At 49.6% G+C, this 25957-nt stretch overlaps 1 protein-coding gene and 1 pseudogene across 1 annotated transcript in view; one reads left to right on the forward strand and one right to left on the reverse strand.

The window, feature by feature from the left end:
* LOC116526419 overlaps positions 1 to 25957 on the forward strand; it is a 164070-nt gene that overhangs the window by 55720 nt on the left and 82393 nt on the right. The window contains exons 22-30 of the mRNA XM_032242701.1: positions 3297 to 3460; positions 5704 to 5863; positions 6122 to 6201; positions 11920 to 12106; positions 13098 to 13253; positions 13618 to 13751; positions 14473 to 14631; positions 17085 to 17265; positions 23999 to 24210. Coding sequence (XP_032098592.1) covers positions 3297 to 3460; positions 5704 to 5863; positions 6122 to 6201; positions 11920 to 12106; positions 13098 to 13253; positions 13618 to 13751; positions 14473 to 14631; positions 17085 to 17265; positions 23999 to 24210 — 1433 coding nt within the window. The remainder of the gene's footprint in view (positions 1 to 3296; positions 3461 to 5703; positions 5864 to 6121; positions 6202 to 11919; positions 12107 to 13097; positions 13254 to 13617; positions 13752 to 14472; positions 14632 to 17084; positions 17266 to 23998; positions 24211 to 25957) is intronic.
* LOC116526777 lies at positions 7620 to 7716 on the reverse strand (annotated as a pseudogene).

Genomic DNA, 25957 nt, shown 5'->3' on the forward strand with positions numbered 1-25957 from the left:
CCAGACCAGAGTGCGGACTCCATCTCCCCAGGCTCAAGTGATCCTCCCGTCTGAGCCTCCCAAGTAGTTGGGACTATAGGTACTTGCCACCCTGCCCAGCTAATTTTTTTTTGTAAAGACAGGTTTTGACCATGTTACCAAGCTTGGTCTCGAAATCCTGGGCTCAGGTGATCTACCTGCCTTGGCTTCTCCAAGTGCTGAGACTACAAGCATGAACCACTGTGCCTGGCTTTATTTTCCTCTACCAGCTACTTTAGTCAATGATAATGCTTCTAGAACTCTACCCTTTAAAAGCAAACCAAAATCACTTAAAAATGATCTGTGTTCACAGATGTTCTTTGCATCATTATTTAGAACAAAAAATAGGCAGCAACTCAAATATTCCGGAGTAGGCAAAATGGGCAATTATAAAGACCAGTGAGCTAAGGGTAGGTTGTTACATTAAGTGGCTTAAAAAGAGTCAAAAGAAGAATGAATATTTCATAGCACGAAAACTTCAGGAAATTGAAATTTCAGTGTCCGGAAATAAAAGTTGTTTGGGAACACAGCCCCACCCCCTTCATTTGCATATCACCTGTAGCTACTTTGTCCAACAGCAGAGCTGAGTAGCTGCAGCCTAGACTCTGTGACCATAAAGCATAAAATATTGACTACCTGGCTGGCGGGTGGCCCATACCTGTAATCCCTGCACTTTGGGAGGCCGAGGTGAGAGGATTCCTTGAGTCCAGGAGTTCAAGACCAGCCTGGGTAACATAATGAGAACTTGTCTCTACGAAAATAAAAATTAACAAATTAGCCGGGCATGGTGGCATGCACCAGTGGTCCCAGCTACTTGGAAGGCTGGCAGGAGGATCGCTTGAGCCCAGGAGGTCGAGGTGATAGTGAGCTGTGGTCATGCCACTGCACTCAAGCCGGGGTCACCAAGGAGGATTCTGTCTCTAGCTAGCTAGCTGGGTAACTAAACAAACAATCTGGCCCTTTACAAAGAATGTTTGCTGGCTCGTGGGTTAGGAAGTTACTGAGATATTGCATAACTTTTTTTCTTTTTTGAGACAGAAGTTTCACTCTTGTTACCAGGCTGGAGTATAATGGTCTGATCTTGGCTCACTGCAATCTCCGCCTCCTGGGTTCAAGCAATTCTTCTGCCTCAGCCTCCCAAGTAGTTGGGGCTACAGGCGCCTGCCACCATGGCCGGCTAATTTTTGTACTTTTAGTAGAGATGGGGTTTCATTACAATGGCCAGGCTGGTCTTGGACTCTTGACCTCAGGTGATCCACCCGCGTTAGCCCCTCAGAGTGCGCGATTACAGGCGTGAGCTGCCATGCCTGACTTCGATATCGCGAAACTTTTAAACTCCATTATCAGTGAGCTGTTTGGATGAGAAACTTCTTCAGTAATACCGAGTGAAAGGCAGCAACACTGAATGTGACCTCAGCTGGGTAAAAAGACAGGAGGGAAATATGTCACATAGTAGCAGATCTTGCAATTTTGTTTTGGAGTGAGGTTGGGGAGGGCTCTATTTAATGAAGAGAAACAAGTTTTGCATCTTGATAATTTTTCTTTTTTTGTATTTAAGTTGCATTAAGAATTTCAGATAAACTAATGGAAGTATAATATACAATACAGAAAAATTTTTAAAATTCTGAGTTTTCTAATTTCCTGCAACAAATACTTGTCCTTTTTTTTTTTTTTTTTTTGAGTTGGAGTATTGCTTTGTCATCCAGGCTGGAGTGCAGTGGCGCGATCTTGGCTCTCTGCAACCTCTGCCTCCCAGGTTCAAGCGATTCTCCTGTGTCAGCCTCCTGAGTGGCTGGGATTACAGGCACACACCACCACACACAGCTAATTTTTGTATTTTTAGTAGAGACAGGGTTTCACTATATTGGCAAGGCTGGTCTCCAATTCTTGACCTCAGGTAATCTGCCTACCTCGTCCCACAGTGTTGGGATTGCAGGTGTAAGTGACCACGTCTGACCCACAAATTTTTTTTTTTTTTTTTGAGACAAAGTTTTGCTCTTTTGTCCAGGCTGGAGTGCAATGGGGCGATCTCAGCTCACTGCAGCCTCTGCCTTCTGGTTTCCGGTGATTCTCCTGCCTCAGCCTCCGAGTAGCTGGGATTACAGGTGCCCACCACCACACCCAGCTAATTTTTGTATTTTTAGTAGAGATGGGCTTTCGCCAGTTTGGCCAGGCTGGTCTCAAACTCCTGACCTCAGGTGATCCACCCGCCTCAGCCTCCCATAGTGCTGGGATTACTGGTGTGAGCCACCACGTCTGGACAGCAAGCACATTTTTATAATTGGGGCAAGAGTTAGTACCAAAGACATTACTGTCGGCCCGGTACTGTTCTCAAGATACTGACCTGCTAATTCTCACAGCTACACCATGAGGCAGGAGCTATTCTCATTAGCAGTTTAAGAGGAGAAACACTGTGGCCCTTACTGTGGGTCAAGGGAGTAATAACAATAATAATAAGAAGAAACATTGAGGCCCAGAGAGGTTAAGTAATTTGTCCAAGGTCACACAGCTAGGAAGTGGCTGAGCTAGAATTTGAACCAGGCATTCTTGCTCCAGAGCTTGTGTTCTACGCATTACTGCGTGTCACTCTTAAAAAGTCTACCAGGGGCCGGGAGTGGTGGCTCGGGCCTGTAATCCCAGCACGTTGGGATGCTGAGGCGGGCGGATCACCTGAGGTCAGGAGTTCAAGACCAGCCTGGCCAACATGGTGAAACTCTGTCTCTACTAAAAATACAAAAATTAGCTGGTCATGGAGTTGCACACCTGTAATCCCAGATACTTGGGAGGCTGAGGCAGGAGAATCACTTGAACCCAGGAGATGGAGGTTGCAGTGAGCCGACATCATGCCATTGCACTCTAGCCTGGGTAACAGCAAGACTCAGGCTCAAAAAAAAAAAAGTCTACCAGGGGTTCTTAGCCAGGGGCACTTTTACCGCCCCCCGACCCCGGGGACATTTGGTAATATCGGCAGAAATATTTGATTGTTGGTAGGGGTTACTGGCATCTCCTGGATAGAGGCCTAGAATGCAGTGAAACATCCCATAACACACAGGGCAGCCCCCCAAATGAGATGATCTGTCCCCAGAAGTCAGCAGTGCTGAGGTAGAGAAACTCTGGTCTGCTCACCGCTGCCTCACAGGATCTACGTCTACACGATGCTGTTCCTTAGAAAAAATTACAGAAGCACTTTCTTTGCTGACGTGGCAGCTGTGGGCACCTACGCCCGGAGCCATCTGGGTCTCCACTGACTGTTGCTGCCCGCTTACCTCTCCCTGCAGTGTCCTACGCCTGGGGCTGGCAGCTGTGCGCTGGAGTGACCTGGCCGGTGCCTGGCCAGCCCTACCTGCTCTCATTGCCTGTGTTTGCCGCTGTGACGCTACAGAAGCGGGACCCGGGGCTCCGACAGTACCTGCTGGAAGCTGCCTGTTCCCTGCACCCCCAGGTGGGCCCTAAGCCACAGCCCCATCTTTCTTAGCCAGATTGTGGGTCTCCTCAGGTCAGTGCTGAGCTCACCCGAACGGATGTAGGGCTCCTCTCTGGGGCTGCGCTGGTCTTGCTGTAGGTTTCTTCTGGACCTTTGCACAGACTGATTTTCTGGCTGGGGCTGTGTGGCTCATTAACTCTGAATCAATCTTCAGATCTCAGTTCAGGGGTCACCTCCTCAGCAAAGCCTGCCTTGGTTATCCCAGAACACATCACATTTTTTCGTGACTTGACCTAAGACAGCCATGTTTCATCCCTTTGATCGCTTCTGTTTCTTAGTGAAGCTGATTGGTTAAGGTCTGTTTTCTTCACTGGTGACTCAGTTCAGGGTTTTTGATTTTTTTTTTTTTTTTTTTTGAGTCAGAGTTTCGCTCTTGTTACCCAGACTGGAGTGCAATGGCACGATCTCGGCTCACCGCAACCTCCGCCTCCCGGCTTCAAGCAATTCTCCTGCCTCAGCCTCCTGAGCAGCTGGGACTGCAGGCGCCCACCGTGCTTGGCTAATTTTTTTGTGTGTTTAATAGAGACGGGGTTTCACCATGTTGACCAGGATGGTCTCGATCTCTTGACCTCGTGATCCACCCGCCTCGGCCTCCCAAAGTGCTGGGATTACAGGCGTGAGCCACCACGCCCAGCCTCAGGGTTTGTTTTATTTACCACTGTGTCATCAGTACGTGGTCCAGAGGACGCACTTGATGACCTCCTGTCTGATCCCCCAGCTCCTGCTCTGGTCTCCTTACCATCTTCAGCAGCCAGATGCGCCCTCTGAAATCCCAGATGGATCGTGCTTCTCCTCTGTGTAGACTGCCCCATGGCTCCTGTTACTCTTTGAGTAGGAGCCAGATGCTGTGGCCCACAGGCCCTTGGTGGTCTCTCCCCCGCTGGCCTCCCCTCGCGGTCTCGCCTCCAGACTCACTGCACTGAAGACACACTGACCCCTTTTCCAATGCTAGGCACATGCCCGCCCCATGGCCTTTGCACTGGCTGTTTTCTCTGCCAGGAACACTGTTCCCGGGACATCCACCTAACTCCCTCCCTCGCTCCTTTCAAGTATCCTTAAATGGGACCCCTCAGGGGCAGCCTTGCTGGGCCACCCTGTCTAGACCAGTGTCCCCACCGGGGCCCCTAACCTATCCCCTTTGCCAGCACACTCACCACCAGCTGCCATCCTACCCATTCTAGTGTCTGGTGGTCCTGTGCCTCCTCTCTAGGACGTAGGCTCTGTGTGGCTGGGGACTCGGCATGTCCTGTGCTCACTCATCTTCCACGCAGCAGCGCGTCCTCATTGGTATTGAATGAACGTACACCGATGTGGGATTTCAGAACACAGCTTGTGGCTGAGGCTCCATTTTCCCAAAAATAGACCCAAGTCTTAGACCGGGTCATATGTGATTTATTAAGGCTCTGGGGGACCCAGTAAGAGAGGATAAATTAGGACAGGCCAGGGGAAGATGCTGAGAGATGTACAATTTGAGGTGAAGTTGTAGCCTCAGCTTGGTCCCACAGGGAGCCCTGGAGCTCAAGGACCTTACACAGTGTGTTCCCGTCTGGGCTGAGGTGCTGGGAGCTCTGGCTGCAGTGCTGGAGGGCGATGTTCTGGAGGCCTCAGGTGACGGCCAGGAGGCGCAGAGCTTGCAGAAGCTGGGGAATAAAGACACAGAGCTGGGAAAAAGGAGGGGGAGGGACTGGGCGCGGTGGCTCATGCCTGTAATCCCAGCACTTTGGGAGGCCAAGGTGGGTGAATCACATGAGGTCAGCAGTTTGAGACCAGCCTGGCCAACATGGTGAAACCCTATCTCTACTAAAAATACACAAAAATGAAACAAAAGAAATTAGCTTGGCTTGGTGGCGCATGCCTGTAATCCTGGTTACTCAGGAGGGGTGGCGGAGGTTGCAGTGAGCCGAGATCGTGCTTCTGCACTCCAGCCTGGGCAACAGAGCGAGACTCGGTCTCGGGAAAAAAAGGATGGGAGGGGTCTGTGCCGGGTGCCAGGGGTGGGCACTGCAGCTGCTTCTCCCTGGCCATTTGCTGAATACATTTCGACGCTGTGAACGTGGTCCTGGGCTGTGGTACAAAGCTTTAAATGTCTGCAGGTGATTTTCAAGCCCAATACATTCCTGGTGGGAGATTGTGAGGACAACAGTGCATGTCTGAAGGGTGGAGGTGCAAACGCTCAGTCTTGAGGACTCTGCTGTTTCCAGAAGGACAGCTGGTTGCCTCAAGAAGCCACAGCCCACATCTTCATGGGCACGCCCGGGTCGGAAGTGCCGAGGGACGTCGGGGTGGACGTCAGCTACAGCTTGCCTCAGAGCAAGTTCCGGGTCAAGCTTCTCCATCCCAGGAAGAAAATCGAGCTGGACGGTAATGACAACATCCCCACCCTGCTCACCACACCCCTCGCTCAGTGCCACACCCAGGGCCGGGCACCTGCAGCGAGCTGGCTTGTGGGTCTGTCTATGACCTCCTGAGATCAGCACTAAAGCCAGCCCCATTTTACAGGCTCTGAACCCTAGGCTCAGAGATGAGAAGACGAGCAGGCGGTCCTCCCAAGGGGATGCAGGGGCCAGATCCAGATTCAGAACACTTGTCTCTAAACTCTCATTTCTCCTCCCCACCCAGGAAAGATGGAGGCTCTCGGGAGCGTCCACATGGGTCACTTGGAGCTGGTATTGGATGACAGGGATGTCTACTACATCAAGGTTTGTTCCACACCCTTGGCCCATCTGTGTCTGCACCTGCCACCTCCCTGGGCATTTCCTGCCCCATCCCAGGGCCCTGTTACCTATTGCCACCGCCCCTGGGATCTTCCCCTTCTACCTGCCACTTAACAAGTGTTAATTCTTGTTACCCAGAAATATATAAAGTTGAAAAATATGGGCTAAAATCCCACTGTCATTGATGTTAAAAACGAATATTAATAATACAAAAACATGCTTTTAAGACTTCAGGATGCAGTGTCTCACGCCTGTAATCCCAGCATTTTGGGAGGCCAAAGTGGGCAGATCTCTGAAGTCAGTAGGTCGAGACCAGCCTGGCCTAATGGTGAAACCCTGCCTGTAATAAAAATAAAAAAATTAGCTGGGTGTGGTGGTGGGTGCCTATAATCCGAGCTACTCGGGAGGCTGAGGCAGAATCGCTTGAACCTAGGAGGTGGGAGGTTTCAGTGAGCTGAGATTGTGCCACCGCACTCCAACCTGGGCAATACAGCGAGATTCCATCTCAACAACAAAAAAAAGCAAGCCGGCTGGTCATGATGGCTTACACCCGTAATCCCAGAACTTTGGGAGGCTAAGGTGGGAGGATCCCTTGAGGCTAGGCATTCAAGATAAACCTGGGCAACATAGCAAGACCCCGTCTCTACAAAACATTTAAAAAAAAATTAGCCAGGCAGAGTGGCCTGTGCCTGTAGTCTCAGCAACTCAGGAGGCTGAGGCAAGAGGATTGCCGGAGCCCAGGAGGTGGAGGCTGTAGTGAGCCATGCTTGTGCCACTGCACTCCAGCCTGGTGACAGAGTGAGACCCTGTCTCTCAAAGAATTCAGAGTAGAGAAAGGTATGAGTTGAAAGTTCAAGCATGCCACATCCCAAATTTTCTTCAGAAGTATTGATGCAGGCCCCAAGAAATGTGCATTCATTTCCCAGCGCTGCCTTAACAAAGTACCTAAACTGTGTGGCTTCAACCACAGAGGTTTATTCTCACAGTTGTGGAGGCCAGGAGTCTGAAATCAAGGGGTTTTTGATTGTTTGTTTGTTTTTCCTGTGAAAGCTGTGAGGGAGGGTCTGTCCCAGGTCTCGCTCCTGGATTCTCGGAGCCTCCAGAGTTCCTTGGCTTGTAGGTGGTCTTCTGTCTCTGTCTTGACATTGTCTTCCCTTTGTAGGTGTCTTTGTCCACACAACCCCTTTCTATAAGGACACCAGGCACACAGGATGAGGATTCACCCTCATCACCTCAGCTTAGCTTGATCACATGTGAAGAGCCTATTTCCAAATAAGGTCGCATCCACAGACCCTGCGGCGCAGGGCTTCAGCGTCTTTCGGGGAGACACAGGACAACGCATAACGCTATAGATTTGCAAATAGTTTTAGTTTGAGTTCCTGGGTTTTATTTTTTCTTTTTCGCATCAGATGGGTGATGTGATGATATCGTAACAAGTTTTGAGGGGGGCACATATCATACAATAGCATGAAACCCAATCGTCATGCTTAGGTTTTGGTTTTTTAATCTTAATTTTAATTTTTCTTGAGGCAGGGTCTTGCTCCGTTACTCAGGCTGGAGGGCAGTGGTGCAAACATGGCTCGCTGCAGCCTCGACCTCCTGGGCTCCAGCAATCTTCCCACCTCAGCCTCCCAAAGTGCTAGGATTACAGGCATGAGCCACCCCCCCCAGCTGTTCCCTATTTTTTGTTTGTACCTTGCTCTTTTTACTCAAAAATACACCTTTGCGGCTGGGCATGCTGGCTCATGCCTATAATCCCAGCACTTTGGGAGGACGAGGCGGGTGGATCACTTGAGGTGGAGTTCAAGACCAGCCTGGCCAACATGGTATAATGCCTTCTCTACTAAAAGTACAAAAATGAACTGGGTGTGGTGGTGTGTGCCTGTAATCCCAGTGACTCGGGAAACTGAGGCAGGAGAACCACTTGAACCCTGGAGGCAGAGGTTGAGTGACCAAGTTCATACTACTGCACTCCAGAGTGGGTGGCAGTGGAGTGAGACTCCAACTCAAAAGAAAAAAAAAAAAAATACATAAACACACACACACACACCCCCACCCCCTTGGGAATCTTTTTATACAAGCACACACTGGTACAATTTAGATTCTATTGTAGATTTCATTTAGGTTAATTCAATCTAAATACTATTCTATTAAGTTCTACAATTAAAAAAACAGGCAATGCATTTAAATGATTCAAAGTTCAAAAGCTATGAAAGAGCATAGAACTGAGTGTCCTGATTGGCAGCCAGTGGCATATGCGTTCATTGAAATCTAAGTGAGGCCGGGTATAGCGGCTTACACCTATAATCCCAGCACTTTGGGAGGCCGAGTCAGGTGGCTTACCTGAGGTCAGGAGTTTGAGAGCAGCCTGACCAACCTGGTGAAACCCCATCTCTACTAAAAACACAAAAAGTAGCCAGATGTGGTGGTGAGCCCCTGTAACCCCGTCTGCTTGGGAAGCTGAGGCAGGAGAACTGCTTGACCCTGGGGGACAGAGGTTGCGGTCAGCCAAGATCACACAGCTTCACTCCAGCCTGGACAACGGAGCGAGACTCCATCTCAAATAAGAAAAAAAAAAAATCTAAATGAATTAACATTACAGAAAATGAAGGATTTGGTTCTTTGGCTGAGTGGGCCACATTTCAGGTGCTCCACAGCTGCAGGTGGCCGGGAAACACGGTCTTCATTGCAAAAAGTTCTATTGGTTGGTGCTGGTGCAGCCTTAAAGCCGCCCTCCCACCCCTCTGGAAAGCCAACCACTGTTAGGGTTTCTTTGGTGATTCTTTTCCGAGATGATCGATGCACACAGTCAGCACGTGGAGTTAATGTATCCACCTAAAAAATCAGCGTCTCCCGTGTAGTGCCGATGACCACGTAATAGTCCATGGAATGGAATGTTTTCAGCTAGGCTAATAATGAAGGGCTCTTGGGTTTTTCCCAGGTTTCCTCTCTTACAGTTATTCTGCGGTGAACACCATTCTCTCTGCAGAGTAAATTCTTAACAGTGGAATTCCCTGGCCACAGGGTTTGTATGTTTTTCTTATTTCTTCCCTCTTTCCTTCCTTTTTTCTTTCCTTTCTCTCCCTCCCTCTAGTCCCTCTTTTCCTCTTCCTCCCTCTTTCCCTCCCTTTCCCCCCTCTTCCCCCCGGCTTTTCTGTCTCCCCCGCTTTTCTCTTTCTTTTACAAGGTTTTCTGTGCAATGGCATGATCCTAGCTCACTGCAGCCTCGAACCCCTGGCCTCAAGCGATCCTCCTGCTTCAGCCTCCCAGGTAGCTGGGACCATGGCCTGGGTCACCATGCCTTCCTGCTTTTTTTCTTCTTTTCTTTTGTGTGTGTGTGTGTGTGTGGAGATGGGTCTTACTATGTTGTCCAGGCTCATTTTCATCTTAGTAGGTGCTTTTAAAGGGATCTTACCCAAGGGTACCTGGATGGAACTTAGTCACTTGAAGCCCTTGTCATTCTGTTGAAGTTTTGTATCGGTATCCTCCATGTTGGGGAGAAGATTTAAAACTTCCATCCCCTTTTCAAGCAGATCGGTGACTTCAAAAAGTATACGCATGTTGGGAGGCGAGGTGGGAGGATCACATGAAGTCAGGAATTTGGGACCAGCCTGGCCAAGAAGGTGAAACCCTGTCTCTACTAAAAATACAAAACTTACCTGGGCGTGATGGTGCACGCCTGTAGGCCCAGCTTCTCAGGAGGCTGAGGCAGGAAAATTGCTTGAATCTGGAAGGTGGAGGTTGCAGTGAGTTGAGATCGCGCCACTGCACTCCAGCCAGGGTACAAATAGCAACTTTAGACTTGATCCTGCCAGGCTTGACCACTGGCCACATTGAGCAGTGGATCACCCGATTCTGCCTCAGTTTCCGGTGTCTTCTCAGAGGCCTGGAGTGGAGCATCTGAAGCCGGGGCTAGATGTCTTTCTGCATAAATACACTCTCCATTGCCACCTGTGCCGTCAGCCTGGGTGGGGAGAAGACCCATGTCAGGGGAGAGCCATCTTCCTCCTAAAGCCCCACCTGCCTGACAGCTGAGACTTCTGCCTCATTTCCAGAACTCCCAGGGGCCCTTGAACATCTCATTATTTTCTAACTGTGCAAGCACAGATTGCCTGTACCTTGTCTCGGACCTTCCTGCCGCTCCCTATAGAGCTCTCTGAAGCCTGGAAATGTTTATTTGCCTTTGGAGAAATTCTAGTTCCATCTGCCCCAGACTCATCAATTACAGTAACAGCCGGAGCTCCGGAACTTTCTGGAGCCTGTTCCAGCAGACATGAAACCTCTGCTTCAAATCCTGTCTGTAACCTCATACGAGATGAGGAAACTGAGGCAGATGAGCTCATGAATGCAAAGTGCCAGAGCTTGGGTTCAACTTGTCTCAAAGCATGTGGGATTTAAGGTTGATGTGGGAAGTATTCTGTGCGGCACCCCCTGCCCTGGTGTGTGGGGCTTGGGTCCTGGGTTGCCTGGAGAGCCCTAGGTTACGCCTGCTGACCTGACTCGTTTGTGACTAATGTTCTCTTTAACTGCAAAGTGTGGTTTGGGAGAGAAATTCTGTGCTCACCCTGTTCATGTGCACCCTGAGGAAGCTCTGACTCCACCACGCAGCCTCGGATGCACACTGGAGAGAGCCAGTGCTAGGATGTGCCTGTCAGCAGGAAGAGCTGCGAGCGTCTACATCCACATGTAGACATATCTGTACACATACATTCATATACACGCATCCATATATATACACACCTTTACACACATCCACACACGTCTGTATACACACGTCTACATATAGACACATCCTTGTATACACACACCACTGTATACACACATCCATATCCACGTATTCATACACACCTATCTGTATTTCCACATTTCTGTATATATACACATCTACACACATCCATGTACAGATACATCTGTACACAGATGCACACACATTCGCACAAATACATCTGCACACACGTCGGTGGGGATCAGGGAAACACAGCATTAAGTAGTGACGGTCTGGTAATAGCGAGTATTGTTTTGATATCTTTTGGGTGCACTGACCAGGAGGATGTTGCAGTGAGATGTGTGATGACCAGGGCCGGAGCTGGGGCGCAGCGGAGGTGGCAGATGGGGTTGATTCTAATCACATTCCATAGTGATGGTCGACTGAGTTCCTCATGGCTCCAACGAAGGGGTCGTCAAGGAGAGAAGAGGAGTCCTTTGTATTTATGTATGAGTTTGTAACACAGGTTTCTAATTTTGAGAAATCCGAAGTTTAAAAAATTGGGGAAGGGCTGGATGTAGTGGTTCACACCTGTAATCCCAACACTTTGGGAGGCCAAGGTGGGCGGATCACTTGGGCTCAGGAATTTGAGACCAGCCTCGCCAAAATGGTGAAACCCCCATCTCTACTAAAAATACAAAAATTAGCTGGGCACTGTGGTGTGTACCTGTCATCCCGGCTTATTGGGAGGCTGAGGCAGGAGAATCACTTGAACCCAGGAGACGAAGGTTGCAGTGAACCAGGATCCCGCCACTGCACTCCAGCCTGGGTGACAGAGTGAGACTCTGTCTCAAGAAAAATAAAAAACTGGGGAAGGATCAGCACAGAAAGCTGTTGGCTGGGCTGTCTCCTGCCCACTCTCTGGTCCCAGCTTGTGTGATCATGGCTGGGCTTGCTGGCCAAGCCTGTCCTCCCAGGTGACACTGAGGCCTTTTCAGGGCTGGAGTGACCTGCAGCCACCCATAGGCAGCGAGGCGGAGAGGTTCCAGGCACAGCTGGAGGTGAAGCTGGTGACAGGGGGCAGCCCCATCGTCTTTACAGGGAACCTCACGTGGCAGGCGGGCAGCAAGCTGGCCTTCTCTGCATTGCTGAGCCATCTGCTGAGTGACCCGGCCCACGTGACAGGTAGGAGATGAGACCCCTTGTGCCCCATCTCCTCTGTGGCCAGGCTAGGGTGTGGGCCAAATGCCTCCTGATGGCCGTCATCACCCCAGCCTCTCAATATCAACATCCCATCTAAGGACAGACGCGGGCTCAGTGTGAGCCCCCAGAACCTCCCCGAACCTCCACCTGCCCCAACAAACCTTAAAATAGCAGCTTTTGGGCTGTTTTTATTCTCACCCACGGTAAGAAACACATGTAACATTTTGACCTAAAATACACAGGGCATTTAAAACACACACAGGCTGAGCAGGTGCTGCCCCTGTGCCAGAGCCGGGGTGGTGACACCTGGGTGTGCTGCTTATGGGTTCTGGAAGATTCCAAGGTAAGGACAGGAGCTGGGGCTGAGGGCACCTGGAGCAGTGGCTGTTGACACCTCATGTGGGTGTCCGGGAGTCGTAACAGCTGGCCCAGTTCCACCTGTGTGTTCTGGATGACCTTCAGTGTCGCAGAAGCAGAAGCCTCAGAGGGTGAAATTTATCCGACATCCCACGATGCTCTGTTAATTCTTTATCTTCTGTCCTATTCAGTTGGTTTCATTCTACTTAGTTTTGGGCCAGGCACGGTGTCCCACGCCTATAATCCCAGCACTTCGGGAAGCCAAGGTGGGAGGATTGTTTGGGACCAGGAGTTCAAGACTAGCCTGGGTAACAGAGGGAGACCCCCACTTCTACAAAAAAATACAAAGATTAGCCAAGTGTGGTGGCACATGTCTGTAGTTTCAGCTACTTGGGAGGCTGAGGTAGGAGAATGGATTGAGCCTGGGAGGTCAAGGCTGCAGTGAGCCGTGATTAGGCCTGTCTGTGGCCTGCTGTGCAGGGCACAGGTGTTGGGCCTTCAAGGAGCCCCCAACCCTAAGGCCCCTGTGGTATCCTGAGTCCCCTCTTTGCCTGGGGTTGGGGGTGTTGGTCCCTGGGGGCTGACCCTTTCACCTGTCTGCTCTCTGTCCCTGCAGCAATGCTGGAAAGGAAGGAGGAAGATGGACGGTGGGTGGCCGCCCTGGGTGCCGAGGTCTTTGTGCCAGGGCTGGCGGGGCTGCGTGCCCTTGGCCTGCTGCAGCAGCGGGGCCGGCTCTGGACCAACTCCCTGAGGATCCAGTACAGCCTCCTGGGTAAGGCACCGCGTGCCTGGCTGCGGGGCAGGTGGAGGTGGGAGGGCCTGCCCTGTTTCCTGCGGCTGTGGCTCTGTCAGCTAAGATATGCTGTCACCACAGGATTTTCCATTAGTCATTCTGTGGGCTCTGAGTAGGACTTAGTACCTGCTCATTAAACAAAAGGTGTGTCTGTTGAGGGGACATTCATCCATCTCTTAACACCTCCCCATGGACAGGTTCTAATGGAGTGACAGGTGAAGCAGAGCACAGGGCCGGGGGGACACGGCTGAGGCCAGGCTGGGCTGGACCCTCCTCTTCTTGGAGCCCTGGTGGAGGGCTACCTGGCAGAGGAGGGCAGGGGTCCCTTGATCAATCCTCACAGCTCAGGCAAAGCAGCCAGCGCACCAGTGCAGCACCAGCCAGAAGCTGCAGACAGAGAGCGGCTCAGACGGCACCTACAGGCTGGAGCTGGGCCACGAGTTCCACTGCACACAGATCCCGGCCTTCAGCCACAAGGTGGGTGCCCAGGCCAGGTGGGACGTCCAGAGAGAGCACCAGAGTCGGGCAAGTGGTGATCTGAGTACCCTGAGCTCATCCCCAAAGAGAAGAACTTTCTCCCAATAGCATAGCCACATGGGAATGGATCCAGGGCTGGCACTTCAGCCTGTCTTATGTCTGTTCACCCAGGCTTGCTTGAGGCCAGGGGGCAGAGGCTGCAGTGAGCCAAGATGGTGTCACTGTACTGCAGCCTGGGCAACAGAGTGACATCTTGTCTCTAAAATAAACAAATAATAAATTTAAAAACACAAAACAAACCAAGGCCAGGCACAGTTGATTATGCCTGTAATCCCAGCACTTTGAGAGGCTGAGGCAGGCAGATCACGAGGTCAGGAGTTCCAGACCAGCCTGGCCAACATGGTGAAACTCCATCCTACTAAAAATACAAAAATTAGCCAGGTGTAGTGGCGGATGCCTGTAATCCCAGCTACTCAGGAGGCTTAGGCAGGAGAATCACTTGAACTGGGGAGGCGGAGGTTGCATTGAGCCGAGATCATCTCACTGCCCTTCAGCCTGGGTGACAGAGCGAGACTCCGTCTCAAAACAAACAAATGAACAGGCAACAACTACAAAATAGTGCTTTCTACAGAACCGTCTCCTCAGGAAACCAAACTGATGTTCCTGGAGTGGGTGGCTGTGAGGGGGCCCGGGGACAGTTCACCGCTCGTGTGTGTCTCAGGTCCAGCTCTGGCACGAGGAGGACTCGGGCCACCTGCACTCACAGCTGGAGGTGAGCTATGGGAAGCACTGGGATGACAGCGGCAACAAGAGGCTTCTCCGTGTCAGCCAGACCTTCAAGAATGACTCGGGGCCCGCCCTGAGCAATCACTTCGTGGAGGTGAGCCCGGCCACTGCAGCAGAGCCGTGCCCTGTGAGTCCAGCATGGACGGTGGGAGCTAGGGAACCCCTTATGGCCCTCTGGCCCTGGCTGCAAGGATGCAGGCAGCTGAAACTCAGCCTTGGTGACTTTCCCTTTTGCATCTCCAGTCCCATGTCCCCAGGGGTGAGAAACGCTCGTCACAGTGCCAAGGACTGGAAGGAGGGCTTGGGAAACACAGATTTCCAGCCGTCAAAATGCATTTTGGCAACAGCAGTTCGCTTTTAGGTTTTCCCAGCGGGTGGGTTCTTTTGCTGAGTTAGGAATGGTGTGCTCAGCAGCTGAACAGGTGGTTCTTCTACAGCACACATTTAACCTTGCACATTTTTTTTCCCTTTTCACCTCCAGTCCTGCAAATGGTCTTTTTTTTTGTTTTGTTTTGAGATGGAGTCTTGCTCTGTCATCAGGCTGGAGTGCAGTGACACGATCTCGGCTCACTGCAACCTCTACCATCTGGGTTCAAGCAATTCTCCTGCCTCAGCCTCCCAAGTAGGTGGGACTACAGACACATGCCACCACACCTGGGTAATTTTTGTATTTTTAGTCGAGATGGGGTTTCACCATGTTGGCCAGGATGGTCTTGAACTCTTGACCTCGTGATCCGCCCGCCTCAGCCTCCCAAATTGCTGGGATTACAGTGTGAGCCACCGTGCCCAACTGCAAATGGTGTTCTAAATTAACTTTGAATTGTGCTTAAATATACGTTGTGTAAAATGTGCCGTTTAAACCATTGTTAAGTTTAGCGGCATTACCTGCGTTTAGATTCTTCCACAGCCATCACCACTGTTCATGTCCAGAACCTGCAAAACTGCAAGTCTGAACCCATTAAATGCTGACTTCCCATTCGCTCCTGCCCCCAGTCCCCGGCAGCCACCATTCTTTATGTTTTGGGCTTTTGACTACTCCAGGTACCACATAGAAATGGAATCATACACTATTTGTCCTTGTTTTTCTTTTTTTTGACACGGAGTTTCGCTCTTGTTGCCCACACTGGAGTGCAGTGGCACGGTTTTGGTTCACCATGACCTCCGCCTCGTGGGTTCAAGCGTTTCTCCTGCCTCAGCCTTCCAAGTAGCTGGGATTTTAACTGTGTGCCAACACACCCTGCTGATTTTTTGTATTTTTAGAAGAGACAGGGTTTCACCATGTTGAGCAGCCTGGTCTCAAACTCCTGACCTTAAGTGGTCTGCCTGCCTCAGCCTCCCGAAGTGCTGGGATTATAGGTGTGCGCCGCCACACCGGCCTGTCCTTTTTTTGACTGGCTTTTTTCACTTAGCATGTCCTCAGGTTCATGTATATGGTAGCATGTGTCAGAATTTCCTTCCCTCAGCGTTTTTTTTTTTTTTTCCCTAGATGGAGTCTTGCTCTGTCACCCAGTCTGGAGTGCACTGGCATGATCTTGGCTTGCTGCAACCTCCACCTCCCAGGTTCAAGCAATTCTCCTGCCTCAGCCTCCCCAGTAGCTGGGATTACAGGCACCCATCACCACACCCAGCTAATTTTTGTATTTTTAGTAGGGTGGAGTTTCACCGTGTTGACCAGTCTGGTCTGGAACTCCTGACCTTGTGATCCACCCGCTTCAGCCTCCCAAAGTGCTGGGATTATAGTCATGAGCCACTGTGCCCGGCCAGAATTTCCTTTCGTTTTAAGGCTGAATAGTATTCCCTTGTCTGTATAGACAGCACTTTGTTTATCCATCCATCTGTCGATTTTGGCTATTATGAGTAAATGCTGTTATAAACATGGGCATGCAAATATCTGATGCTTTCAAATTTTTCAATTGCTTTCAGTCCTTTGGATATATACCTAGAAGTGTCATTGCTGGGTCTTAAGGTAATTCGATCTTTAGTTTTTTTTTTTTGTTTTTTTTTTTTTTTGAGACAGAGTTTCGCTCTTGTTACCCAGGCTGGAGTGCAATGGCGCGATCTCGGCTCACCGCAACCTCCACCTCCTGGGTTCGGGCAATTCTCCTGCCTCAGCCTCCTGAGTCGCTGGGATTACAGGCACGCACCACCATGCCCAGCTAATTTTTTGTATTTTTAGTAGAGACGGGGTTTCACCATGTTGACCAGGATGGTCTCGATCTCTTGACCTCATGATCCACCCGCCTCGGCCTCCCACAGTGCTGGGATTACAGGCTTGAGCCACCGCGCCCGGCCCCGATCTTTAGTTTTTTGAGATCTAGCTGCGCTATTTTACATTCCCACCATCATCATGTGAAAATTCAGATTTTTCCACATCGTTACCTACACTTGTTGTTTTCTGTTTTTTGAGCCTGGGTTAGGTTCCACTCCCGTTGGCCATGTGGAGTGCGGTGTTGCAGTCTCGGCTCACTGCTTCCTCGACATCCCAGGCACGATCAAGGCTGGGGGTGGCATGATCTCATTGACGTCCTGGGGGTGGGTATTCTCCAGTTTGTGCTGCAGGTGCCCGAGAGGCAGGTGGATTGCCGCGTGCAGCTGTACCACTCAAGCCTCCGCCTGCCGCACATGGAGAGCAGCAGTCACCTGAAGGTGCAGTACAACAGGCGGCCACTGTTTGTGGCAGGCGGGCAGTGGAAGGACACATCTCGGACCACCCTGTGGAAATGGGAAGGTGAGTGTGCGCTGTGGGGCCTCCTTGGCCAGCAGCTCAGATTTCTGACCCCCAGGCCTTTGTTGAAGCTGTACCTTTTCCCTAGAACACCTTTTCCTTTTATTTGCTAGCCTAACTCAACACTCAAATGGGGCCAGACACGGTGGCTCACGCCTGTCATCCCAGTACTGTGGGAGGCCTCCTCGGGGCCAGGAGTCTGAGATCAGCCTGGGCAACATAGTAGGACCCTCTCTTAATTTTAAAAGCAAACAAACAAAAACTCACATCTTTAATGAGTCCCATGATGCTTATCATTACATCCTAACTTCTTACCCTGGCCAGTCAAGCATCAGGTTGCCTTCTGCTCCATCCTTGTCCAACCCCACTCTCCCCATTGCTCGTTATCCTGCAGCCTTCAAGACCTGTTTTTCTTCTCCAGACATACCCCAATGCCTTTGCATTTAGGGATCTTTGTGTCTGGAAAACACTGTCCCTCACTTTTTAAAACTGGATCCACCTGCCTGGATGATGTGGCTCACACCTGTAATACCAGCACTTTGGGAGGCTGATGTGCGCAGATTACTTGAGGTCAGCAGTTTGAGACCAGCCTGGCCAACATGGTGAAACGCCTGTCTCTACTAAAAATACAAAAATATGCCTTGTGTGGTGGTGGGCATCTGTAATCCCAGGTACTTAGGAGGCTTAGGCAGGAGAATTGCTTGAACTTGGGAGGTGAATGTTGCCCTGAGTTGAGATCACAACACTGCACTGGAGCCTGGGCAACAAGAGTGAAATTTTGTCTCAAAAAAGCAAAAACCCCAAAACCAAAACAAACAAAATCCACCATAGTTTATTCAGGAATTCATTTTTTCAATTTTTATTTTTACTGAAGTGATACCTAGTTTAAAAGTGAATTCGACTGTGAGTTTCTCATTGTTGGAGCTTGGTCCCTCCGTGTTACATGGGGGCTCATCTTATTATGCTCTCTGCTCTTGTATGGACTTAAACTACCTTGTGTGTGTGGTTTTTTTTTATACAGTGTCTTACTCTGTTGCCCAGGCTGGAGTGCAGTGGCACAATGTCGGCTCACTGCAACCTCTGCATCCAAGTCTCAAGCTATTCTTGTGCCTCAGCCTCCTGAGTAGCTGGAATTATAGGTGTGTGACACCATACCTGGCTAAGTTTTGTGTTTTTAGTGGATATGGGGTTTCACTATGTTGGCCAGGCTGGTCTTGAACTCCTGAGCTCAAGTGATCCACCTGCTTTGGCCTCCCAGAGTGCTGGGATTACAGGCATGAGCCATTGTGCCTGGCCCCTACCCCAAGCCTTGCTTAAAACAGCAAGCACTGTAAATCCTTTTGGCCATTTTTACTGTTTATATTCTCTATCTTTTAAAATAATATAATCATGCTGTTGTTTCTTGATTTTTCAGCTTTAGTCATTCTCCACAGGTTTCTTACTAGTGAGGATAAGAATTTAACTCTTAGACTGGTGCCCCTTTCAAATACATATTTCCCTCCATTTTCTTAAAAGAGTTATGTTTTGTTAACATTCTATGCTTACCCAATTATAACTATAAATGTCTTAAACAGCTGAGATATATGGTGTACTATGATGACGACTTTTTGTTTTTTCTGGAGTTTATAATTGCCTTTCTTTTTCTATTTGATTAATTTTCTAGCATTTTTGCCTACTAATTACTCCGAGAATTTTCAGCAGCATTGCAAAACTCTTTTCCGGATAGTCAGACACATCATATTGCTCATTGACTTCAATTAGTTCTGATATTTTTCTTGGGGACCCTCTTCCTAGAGCCTGTGTCCTGCTCCAAAGTAGACCAGTTACACAGCTATGGTTCTGCAGCCTCCCTTTTTCATCAACGTGGAAATTTCTTTCACTTCTCCTCTGGGTCAAACCCCTTTCGCTTAAACCCGTGTCATCTCTCTCTGTTTATTGCTTTGTCTTGATGGAGTACATCTTTCAGTAGCTTTCAGAGAAAGTATACATGGGGTGTGTGTTCATTTCCAAGCGCTTCTGTAATTAATTACTACACTGGTTACCTTAAAACAACAGAATGTGTTTTTCCACAGTTCTGAAGGCTGTAAGTTTGAGTCAAGGAGCCACCAGGGCCCTGTTCCCTCTGAGGCTCTGGGGAGAACCCTCCCTTGCCTCTTCCAAGCGTTTGGTGATGGATGTTGATGCTTGGTGTCCCTTGGATTACAACCACATCCTCCCTAATCTCTGCCTATTTTGTCACATAACATTCTCCCTGTGTGTGTGTCTGTGTCTGAATTTTCCGTTTCTAATACAGGCATCAGTTATATTGTATAAGGGCCTGTCCTTTTCGAGTATGACCTCATCCTGACTTATGGTATCTGCAGACCCGATTTCCAGTTAATTGGGAGGTATTGGGGATTAAGACTTCAGTTGATCTTTTGGGGGAACATAATTTAACCCATAACAGAATGCAAACATTTGAGACCCTAAATATTTAAAATGTCTTCATTCTACTGGGGCAGCTTGAATGAGTCAGAATTTTAAGTTGGAAATACAGCTAGTGCTCGACTTACGACCACGATTGGGACTGGCAGACCGGTCGTAACACGATTTGGTTGTAAGTTGAGTAGGCTATATGTACAGTTGAAATGGTGCACACGGAGATGGTAGTGCTGCCGGAAGCTGGTCCGCACTGTTGTATGCCCAGCTGGGCAACGTTTGTGCTGCCAGACGCGGAGCAGTCGTGGCTAGCGATTGTGGTCGTAAAGTCGAGTGGTCGTAAGTTGCATAGGTCGTAAGTCGATCAATACCTGTAATTTTCCCTGGGGATTTTGAAGGCATTGCTCCATTGTTGTGAATTAATTTGGAGATCTGATGTTCTTTCTGACCCATCATCTTTTGTTTGTGACCCTTTTCTCACGGTCTTAGAAGTTTTAGGAGCTCATCTTAGTCCTAGTGGTGTTAAATCTCATTACGAGGTACGTTGGTATGGACCTATGTTCCTCCATTGTACTAGGTCCTTAGTACTGGGCTTTTTCATTAGGAAACATGTCATTTGTGTCTGGGTAATTTTCTCATACAGTTTCTTGAATAATTTCCTTCCTCCCTTTGCTCTGAAATTCCTATTGGTTAGATGTTGCTCCTCAGAAACTGAGCCTCTAATGTTCTCTTTGTTTCTCTTTTCAAACTTGTCCTTTTTGTCTTTTTTCTTTTTATCTTTTGGAGAATGAGGCCTCAGTATGTTGTGCAGGCAGGTCTCAAACTCCTGGGCTCAAGCGATCCTCCTGCCTCTCCCACCCAAAGTGCTGGGATTAGAGGTATGACCACCACACCCGGCCTCCTTGTTTCTCTTTTGTTCTATTTCTTTGTCCTTCTGTGCCAATTTCCTCGACTTCATATGCCAGCCCTTCTGCTGGCATTTTTATTTTGGATTATCTTATATTTTCAGGAGCTCCTTATTTATTTATTTATTTATTGAGATGTGTTGTCACTCTGTCACCCAGGCTGGAGTGCAGTGGTGCGATCTCGGCTCACTGCAACCTCTGCCTTCTGGGTTCAAGTGATTCTCCTGCCTCGGCCTCCTGAGTAGCTGGGATTACAGGCACCCACCACCACACCCAGCTAATTTTTGTATTTTTAATAGAGAGGGGGTTTCACCATGTTGGTCAGGCTGGTGTCGAACTCCTGACCTCATGATCCATCCACCTCAGCCTCCCAAAGTGCTGGGATTACAGGCGTGAGCCACCACACCTGGCCTCAAGAGCTCTTTTTTTTCGTTTCCTTTCTTACAGAATCCTGTTTCATGAATGCAGTTGTCTTCTCTTAGAGTATAAGTTATAGAATTTTAGGGAGTTTTATCTGTTTCGAGTTTCTTTTTTCTTTTTATTTCTATATTTCCTGTTAGAGACTTTCCCCTAGATGCTAAGCCAGCCTTGGATACGTGCTTATGTTTGAGTTGGCTGCTGTTTTCAGACAGGGTAATTACGTTTTGAGTATACTCAGAAGCTGCCTGAGGACTTAATTCAAACCAGCAATTTTGCAAAGTTAGGGATCTCATATTCTGGAACATAGATTTAAAAGTTTGTTTAAAAAAATCCATTCTCCTTAAAATCCTTTTCTAAAACTTAGAGTAGGAGACCTGCCGAAACACAGAGGAGAGAACGCATTTCCACACTTGGGCACCTCTCGACCCTCCGGGATCCCCTTAGGACAGAGTGAGCGCTAGTTCTGTGCCAACCTAGGATTAGGCCCTAAGGCTGCCGTTAAAAAGATCCCAGAAGAAAACTCAGGAATAAAAGCGGAGAAAGTGAGACACCTGACTAAAATGACTGGAAGTCCTCAGGAAGTAAAGACGGAGAGAGAAACCAGAAAAATCATCAGACCAGTTAATTTGCCTTTGGCGTAACTGGAGATCCAAAGCTTCCTAAAAGATTAGACATCTCCTGAGTTTGCAGAGTTGACGTAGAAGAATCATGAACAGCCTAAAGCAGTTGCCCAGTGTCTCACGGAGAAGAGCATAGAGAAGAACTGGCAGGAATGTCCCCAGATGGTGACAAGTTTGCAGGACTTTTACTGGATGAGCCATGAGGCCACCCAGAGGCCCACGAGCCAGCCCTGGCCCTGTCCTCATGGAAGGGCCCTGCATAGGATTCTCGGATACAGAAGGAAGGAGAGCACGTCTTCATGTCCTGTCTGTGCAGACGCAGTTGTCCTTCCAGCTCCGAAGGTCCAACACAGGCCTGCGCCATCCCCATTGACTTTGAGGGGCCGCTGTGGGCTCCCCGACCCATTCACTGTGTGCAGGATCCTTGGGTACCCAGAGGGGAACCCTGGATCATGAACCCTGTGTGGTCAGTTCTAGGCCTGTTTCATGCCTTTCCCCCAGCAGCCCCCAGCCTCCCGCGGCCCCCCAGCCTCCCGAAACAGTGGCCGCTCTCTTCTGATTCAGATCCAGATGTTGAACTTGGGAGACAATTAGAACCTGGATCCCAATTCTGTCTGAAAGCAACAGAATAACATAATCTATACACTAGTGGGTGACTCTTGGCCCAGCCCAGTGTAATGAGATGAAAATGAATGACCGTGACCTCAGAAGCAAAAACAAAACAAAACAAAATGGAGCAACCAGACAGATGTTCTGGAGGGCCTGAGTTTGCCAGGTCCCAACTGTGATCTATAAAGTGAAATGAGATCGTCATCACCATGCAGGAAACATGAATAAAATAGAAAACTAATTGGAGACTCTAAACGTGTTTGGGAAGAGGTGCTATGTATAAGTGGGAGCATGTTCTGATTAGTGGGCTTCCTTGTCAGTCAAGCAATTGAGCCAGTCAACCTGGCTCTCCAGGGATCCATGCCTGCCTTCTGTTCTTCTGTGGTGCCATCTTCCCATTTCCTGTGGGACAGGAGCAGCTGGGCAGGGACCAGGATGCCCACTCTTCAGCGTCTCCCTGTTCTCAACTCAGCGCCACTTCCCTCCCCTCACTGTGTCATTGTCTCTACATCTGAGCAGGGGTGGGTGGCCTGCCCCTTTGATCAGCTCCCCCTTGTCTTTCATTTAGGTATCAGGTAAATTGTCACTTCCTCCTAGAAGTGTTTGCTGACCTCTGCCATTTTTATCAAATTCCTTCTTTATTATTTTTCTTCACAGGCCTCAGCATTTCTACCTCTGTTTTCTTTTTGTTTCTTTATTTTGAGACAGGGTCTCCTTCTCCTGCCCAAGCTGGAATGCAGTGGCACATCACGGCCACTTCAGCCTCCATCTCAGCCTCCCAGGTAGCTGGGAATATAGGCCAGCACCACCGTGCCTGGCTAATTTTTGTATTTTTTTGTAGTTATAGGGTCTCATTTCGTTGTCCAGGCTGGTCTCAAACTCCCAGAGTCAAATGATCCTCCCTCCTTGGCCTCCCAAAATGCTGGGATTACAGGCATGAGCCACTGCTCCCAGCCGTCCAATGTTTTATTATGAAAAAGTTGCAAACCTTCAGAGGAGTTGGATGGATGGACAGTGATCAGCAGCATCCTCTCATACTAGGTTCTGCTATTAACAGTTTACCTCGGCCGGGTGCGGTGGCTCAAGCCTGTAATCCCAGCACTTTGGGAGGCTGAGGCGGGTGGATCACGAGGTCAAGAGATCGAGACCATCCTGGTCAACATGGTGAAACCCCGTCTGTACTAAAATACAAAAAATTAGCTGGGCATGGTGGTGCATGCCTGTAATCCCAGGTACTCAGGAGGCTGAGGCAGGAGAATTGCCTGAACCAGGGAGGCGGAGGTTGCGGTGAGCTGAGATCGCGCCTTTCACTCCCCAGCGGGGGAAAAATGAGTAACACCGCGTCTAAAAAAAAAAAAAAAAAAACACAAACAAAAAAAAAAACAGTTTACCTCGCTTGATTCATCACCTCTCTCTCCACCTATCCAGCCCTATTTTTTTTCCATGCAGTTCAAAGTAAGTTGTAGACATTGATACATTTCACCCTCAACATTTCAGCATGTGTTTCATTAAGCAGAGTGAAATGCATACATCTCCAGGGTCGGATTGGATGAATTTTGACAGATGGATACTCCTGTTTTTTCCAAACCCCTGTCATGAGTCACAGCATTGCCAACGTCCTAGAAAGTTTCCTCATGCCTAGTCATTCCCAATTTTGAGATTTTCCCATCGCGGCTGTGATGAGACTCTGGGGACCTCTTGCTGCCTGCTAGAAGCTTCCTCTCCAACCTGAATACCAGGCTCTCCTTTCTCTGTCTCTTATAGGAGCCTTGAACCTGGATAGTCCGTGGCTGATGGTCTCTGCAGCTCACAGGTTGTACTGGCCACACCGAGCTGTGTTCCAAGCTGTCCTGGAGCTGACGCTGGGCAAGGCCTGGACCCTAAAGGGCCTGGTGGTCAATGTGGACTGCAGGAGTCAGGGCTCCACCAGGGAAGGCAAGATCGAGGTCTACACTCCAGCTACCACCTACCTCCGGGTGAGCAGTGTTCGGCCCCCAGCACATGCCGGGACCCTGGCCACTGAGATCTTTTTCTGGTACAGAGGCGAATAGAAGCTGAGGCCTGTAGGCAGATAGCAGCTCACAGATGTATGAAGTTTGGCCCTCCCAATCTCCACAGCTATGAGAGTTAGTTTTTTAAATTTATTTATTTATTTATTTATTTCTGTGATGGAGTCTTGCTCTTGTTGCCCAGGCTGGAGTGCATTGGCACGATCTCGGCTCACCACAACCTCCACCTCCCGGGTTCAAGTGATTCTCCTGCCTCAGCCTCCTGAGTAGCTGGGATTACAGGCATGCAGCACCACGCCTGGCTAATTTTGTATTTTTAGTAGAGATGGCGTTTCTCCATGTTTTCAGGCTGGTCTCAAATGCTCGACCTCAGGTGATCTGCCCGCCTTGGCTTCCCAAAGTGCCGGGATTACAGGCGTGAGCCACCGCGCCTGGCCTCGGAGTTACTTCTTAGGCAATGTAGGAAAGTAGACTAAAAAAAGAAAATCAGATTTCCCATATTACTGCTTAGCAGCTGACGGGGAGAGAAATAAAAAGGAAAGCAAGTCGAACCGTACTTTGGAAACAGGTAGGCAGACATTCGGCTTTTGCCAAAAAAAACTAGAGTGAAAACTTCTAGGACGTAAGTCGGTTTTATGCGGACTACTGACTATCAGAAAGTTGCTTCTCTGCAGGCGTTTGGTGCAGAAGCAAGAACAGGTTTGGGAGAAAACACTTGAGTGTCATCTGCAGGGCTGAGGGAGCCTGGTGCATGGACAGTCTCCCTGTACTGAGTGATGCATGGAAGTGGGGAAGGTCCAGGCCTGATGGGGCTCATCCGAGGGCAGGAGAGTGCCCTCTGAGGCCGGGCTGGGTGGCATCAGGGTGGAGTCAAGGGTGATGATAATCTTAGGGACCACAAGGTAGCCTCTGTGTACCGGAGGATGCCAAGACAGGAGCTCAAGGTGCGGGCGACCAGCCAGCTCCCATCCTTCACCCAACCGGAGGGCATGGCGGCCCTGCACAGGGCGGTGGCAGTGGAGGTACTAGCAAGTGATCAGATCCTGGAGATGCTGATGGATTGGCGGCGGGAGGGAGTGATGGAAAGGAAATAAATAGCTCAGAGGTTTTGGCTTAAGCATCTGGTGGAATGGAAGTGCCATTCAAGGAAATGGGGAAGTTGGCCGGGGGGAACCGAGGGTCAGTGACATGGGACAAGGTGGTGCGAAGTTCTTGTACTGGGTTGGAGGCTCAGCCGAGCCCAAACCCTGTCTTGTCCTTGCCACTTCTGCCTGCGAATCCCCTGAGTTGTGTGAATGAGGGATGGCAGCCAGCAGGGCACCAACTACCACGCGGGGCTTGTGCCGAGTGATGGCTGCAAATGGCCTACCTCCCCAGCCCCGAAACGAGCCAGGTCACACCCAGCTCTTCCTAGGATTCCCGAAGGCCACCTGTCAGTGTGTGCCCTTCAGGGTACAGACACGCTGGCTACTGGTAATAGCGGCCCAGCGAGATCACATTCCCAAACTGAAGAGGAGAGAAGGAAGTTATGTCTGCTCAGGGTTGGGGCAACAGAGAGTTTTTTTTGTTTGTTTTTTTTTTTTTTTCCTTAAGGCCCTGTAGAGAAAACTAGCCTCCCTGTACCAGTCAGGTTAGGCCTCACAGAAATGGCATGAAGGGGTTTTGAGGCATGAATAGGAGTTCACCAAGTAGGAAAGAGATGAAAGGGTATCCC

This window comes from Sapajus apella, unplaced genomic scaffold (genome assembly GCF_009761245.1).
Source record: "Sapajus apella isolate SASKATOON/1434 unplaced genomic scaffold, GSC_monkey_1.0 scaffold51, whole genome shotgun sequence".
NCBI lineage: Eukaryota > Metazoa > Chordata > Mammalia > Primates > Cebidae > Sapajus > Sapajus apella.